The sequence below is a fragment of the Lolium rigidum genome, chromosome 4, assembly GCF_022539505.1.
Source record: "Lolium rigidum isolate FL_2022 chromosome 4, APGP_CSIRO_Lrig_0.1, whole genome shotgun sequence".
Taxonomy (NCBI): Eukaryota; Viridiplantae; Streptophyta; class Magnoliopsida; order Poales; family Poaceae; genus Lolium; species Lolium rigidum.
This window is the reverse complement of record NC_061511.1, coordinates 255,240,819-255,245,322: the sequence shown is the minus strand read 5'-3', so window position 1 is coordinate 255,245,322 and position 4,504 is coordinate 255,240,819. Positions and strand designations below refer to the sequence as shown.

General features: G+C 49.3%; 1 protein-coding gene across 1 annotated transcript; it reads right to left on the bottom strand.

The window, feature by feature from the left end:
• Positions 1 to 445: 445 nt before the first annotated feature.
• Positions 446 to 2,688, bottom strand: LOC124650290 (cytochrome P450 94C1-like). The gene has a single exon (XM_047189836.1). The coding sequence runs from the start codon at positions 2,611 to 2,613 to the stop codon at positions 1,039 to 1,041; it is 1,575 nt and encodes a 524-aa protein (XP_047045792.1). The 5' UTR covers positions 2,614 to 2,688; the 3' UTR covers positions 446 to 1,038.
• Positions 2,689 to 4,504: the final 1,816 nt, after the last annotated feature.

The window sequence follows — 4,504 nt, the reverse complement described above, 5'->3', positions numbered from 1 at the left end:
TCATGAGGTATGACCTAATGTTTTGTTCCTATATGATTAATTCCTATAGTATATGTCCATACGAATCAAACAATTAGTGTAGAAAAAATTCCAATAGGATCTAGAGTGTACCAAACCAGATCAACACCTTTGTCTGTGACGATTTTAACAAGCTTGTGCATGAATGAAATCTCTTTTGATGTAAAGAAAAACAATCCTACACAAATCATATGCAAATTATATGAATCAAAGGGCCCTAAAAACTGCAGGATTAGAACGTTATGTTCAGTTGAATCCTATAAGATTCGAAACTTACGAGATATTTCTTCAAATAGTATTTGACTCACTGAAAAACAAAGACGAGTAATATGAGATTTGAGTGGATGAAAGTCCATAGGAAAAATTCTTATGCATTCCAAATGATTCCAACAGTGCACGTAGAAAAAATCTCTAAGAACAAAAATTCTATAAAATTCGTATGGCATTCCTTTGAATCAAACGAGCACTGAAGTGATGGCACTTACAGAGACCTCCGATTATACAATTATTGTGCAGTCTGTTTATTCCGCTGGCAATAAACGCGCGGAATGATCTGATGACTCTGCTAAACAAGCATGTTCTTCAGCATCCAACAAGTTACATTATTTCCTAACAATTCGATGGCCGACCACCTTGCAAATAATTGATGCTGCCCATAAGAAAAAGGTTACGCGGAAGAGGAACATCTATTCTGTATCTTGGAATCTGCAATTTTCTTGCAAGAATGACAGCGAACTTGTGCGTTGGATTAAGTTTGGGAGATTTTCTGGCGGCTGCTCCCTCTGCCCAAATCGCAAGTAGTCGGAGCCGAGGAAAAAGTCTCTTAGCCTAATCCACTCTACTGTGGATACGTTGGGCGTGGACGCCACGAACCCAGCGCACTCGCCGAACTGGGTGCTGGTCTCGAGTAGATTACAGCAACTTTGCGTGCGCGTGATCTCCCTCCCAATGTGCGGTCTCAAAGCAAGAGGAAACGAATCGATCCCCCGTGTGGTCGACGGCGACGTCTGATTGATTATGTTAGCCTGCCGGGCAGCGCGAACGCCGGTGTACTCTGACCGGCACTCCCCCGGCGAACGTGGCGGTGAGCCCTGGCGCGAACTTTGGCCGGCGCGAGGTCCGGCCGACCGTCTCGACGTCGAAGCTCTGCACGACGGCGACGATGGCGGCCTTCATCTCCATGATGGCCAGCTCCTTGCCAATGCAGACGCGCACGCCGCCCTGGAACACCGGGTAACGGTACGGGCTCTCCGGCACGAACCGGCCGCCGCTGAGCCACCGCTCCGGACGGAACTCCGCACAGTCGGGGCCCCACACGGACTCCATCCGCCCCATCGCGTACGCGTGGTAGGTCACACGGGTGCCCCTGGCCACGGGCGTGCCGTCCGGGAGCGTGTCGTCTCCCGCGGCGAACTTGGAATCGAACTGCACCGGCGGGAACAGCCGCATGCACTCGTGCAGTGCCGCGTGCACGTAGTGCATGTCCTTGAGCGCGTCAGAGGCGGCGATCGTGGGTTGCTGGTCGGCTCTGTCTCCTGCCACGCGGGAGACCTCGTCCCGGATCGCGTCGGCGACGTGGGGGTGGTCCGAGAGGAGCAGGAAGAAGGCGGTGAGGGCCGAGGCGACGGTATCGCGGCCGGCCAGCATGAAGCTCACGACGATGTCGCGGAGGTACTTGTCGTCGTTGATGGACCCCATGAAGCGGGACAGGAGGTCGTCGCCCGAGGTGGCGGAGCCAAGCTTGCGGCGCTGTCGGATGACCTCGGCGGCGAGGTCGTCGACGAGGCCGATCGCGTCGCGGAGCTCCCGCTCGTCCCCGATGTTCAGCAACCGCTTGAGCTTCCAGAACACGTGCATGGGCGCCGTGGCGCGGCGCGCCGAGAGCATGGACGCCGTGTCGAAGGCGTCCGCGAACGCCGACATCGGCAGGGACAGCTCGAGGCAGCCCGGGTCGAGGCCGAAGGAGATCCTGCATATGCAGTCGAAGGCGAAGCGGCGGAACACGTCCTGCAGGTCGAGCAGCTTCTCGGCGCCGCTCTGGCCAGCGGCGGAGGCAGAGTGGAGCAGAGGAATGAGGCGGCACCTCAGCTCGGAGGCCACGACGCTGGCCGCGAAGGAGCGGATCGCCGGGGCGGCGAGCTCGGCCGCGGCGAGCTTGCGCTGGAAGAGCCAGGCGTCGCCGTCGACGTTGAATATGCCGCGGCCGAGGAAGTCGGCGAGGATGGCGGAGAAGGGCGCGCCCTTGGGGTAGTTGTCGAAGCGGCCGCGCAGCATGTGCTCGACGGTGGCCGGGTTGGCGGTGAGGACGTTGCCGAGCACGTGCACGTGCACGGTGCGCCCGGGGTCGCGGCGCAGCAGGTGCGCGAACCAGTCGCAGAGGTTGTCGAACTCGCCCGTCCAAGACGCCGTGAGGTACGCCTCGCAGACCGCGCACGCGCACCACCACGGCGGCCTCAGCCGCATGGATCCCAGGAGCACGGCGAGGGCCAGCGTGCACGCGGCCGAGGCGAAGAAGACGGCGGCCACCTGCGGCTGCAGGGAGCTCACCAGGGCGTGATGTAACGTGGTTGCATCCGTGCCCGCGCCCGCGCCCATCAAGAAGAAATACAAGTCTCGAGCTCCTTTCGCGCGCGTGCGCCTGAGCCTGAGCCTCTCAGGCCTGCTTTCTTAGTGCGCGCGCGTTTGGCGATGTGGCTTTCTCTGCCCGCACCATTTTATACAGGATATCAAACGTGTAACCGTTATAAAATGTACGACGAGCTGTGCAGAGCAACATGCCAACAGTCGGCATGTGACAGGATCTGTACCCATTATGCACTTATTTTACAACACATTGTCACAACCTAGCACCCATGTTAACCTAGCCGCACATGTTATTAAAATCATAACCCATGTTAACCTAGCCGCACATGTTACTAAAATCATAGTCATTGGAGCACTTTGCGATTCGGTGGAGCGCTTTTTTAAAAAAAAAACGTACTCCATTCGAGACTACATCCAAATTTTAATAAAGATGAGACACTTCTGGTGGAACGGAGTATAAGATGTTTTAGCATTTTGTAGATTCATCTATTTTGGTGTGTATCTAATCTAACTTTAGTGCGATAGCCAGAAAATAACGGTATCTTGTGGCAAAATTTCCTCACTTATTATGGTGTGTCTCTAATTCACTTTAAAATATCTAATACGTCTTATATTTACGAACATAGGGAGTGCATCGGAACCCACTTTTTTTTTTGAAAAAATAGCATGATACCGCGAAAGTCCCGCTACTAGTGCATTTTGTAATTTAGCATTTTGTCTAACATTTTAATTTAGAAATGACAAAATAAACTAGAAGCGGGCCTTTCTCAGGATTCTTGCAACCCTAATGTAACATCCTAGGTTTAAAGACCATAAAATAGATGGAACACGGGAGTGTGCATTGCATTCATGCATGTAAAATCTGAATTTTTTTGAACTTTTTCATAGAACTTATCGAAGTGATTGAAGTTTCACCCAAGCTGATGATTTGGAACAAGTTTATCATGCTGAGTGTTACAACTTTGATATGAACTTTGGAAAACTTCTACTTTTAGGAGGGCAGAAGTATGACTCGCAAATAAAAGTGAACAACCACATCACACAAGAAAACAAATAAAACTCATGTGCTGAATAATTCTCTAACACAAGATAAATCAACAAAAAAGCCCCAATCCATTCTATTCTTACCTTATTCTATCCCATTAGGATCTCATCTTATCTTATCTTGATCATCATCGGATCATTGTCACTAGTAATTGACACTTGTCAGCTATCAAGTAAATTCTCAAGTTAGTGACCCCAGTCTTGAGTTTCCGAAGCCTTGATCATATTAAACCCTAACTCATTGGAGTCTTTCTACTACTAATCCCAATCTCCTGAGAGAAGAGTTTTAGTGAGTCTAGATAATCCTTAAACCCTAGGATACGAACATATTTATCAGTTGGTGAGATGGAACCAATTCAAAGTTTTCTAGTGTAACCTTCAAGCATAAGATTATACTAAAGTCATGGATAGCCAAGCCTATCTTGGCAAGTTAAGTATAGATGCTTAACTAATAGTTCTCTTAGTCAAATGTACACACTAAAATAATAGAGTTAGGTCAAGTAACCACTTTCTACCCAAAGGACCTTGATTAGCCAAATGAAACCTAAACCCATATGATCAAAGGATTATAATGATCATTTCTAGTCACTTGTAATGATATCATTACAAGGATGACATTGATGGAGACAATTGATCCAGTAATAAACCACCTTCGACTAGCTAAGGGTAGACAAGTAAGTGAGATACCAAGTGTGCATATGAACCCTTTTAGAAGAGACATACAATCTTAGTAGTTCAATGCCACTTAACCTTGGATTTTAGAGTCATGATCATCTGACTAAGTGATATATGAGAGCTAGAGAGGATCAATAATAGGTTTAGTAGCTAAGGATATATATTAAAAGACTAAAAGAGAAAT

Coding starts and splice junctions, on each gene's coding strand:
- LOC124650290 (XM_047189836.1), bottom strand. CDS start 2,613: ATGGGCGCGGGCGCGGGCACGGATGCAACCACGTTACATCACGCCCTG.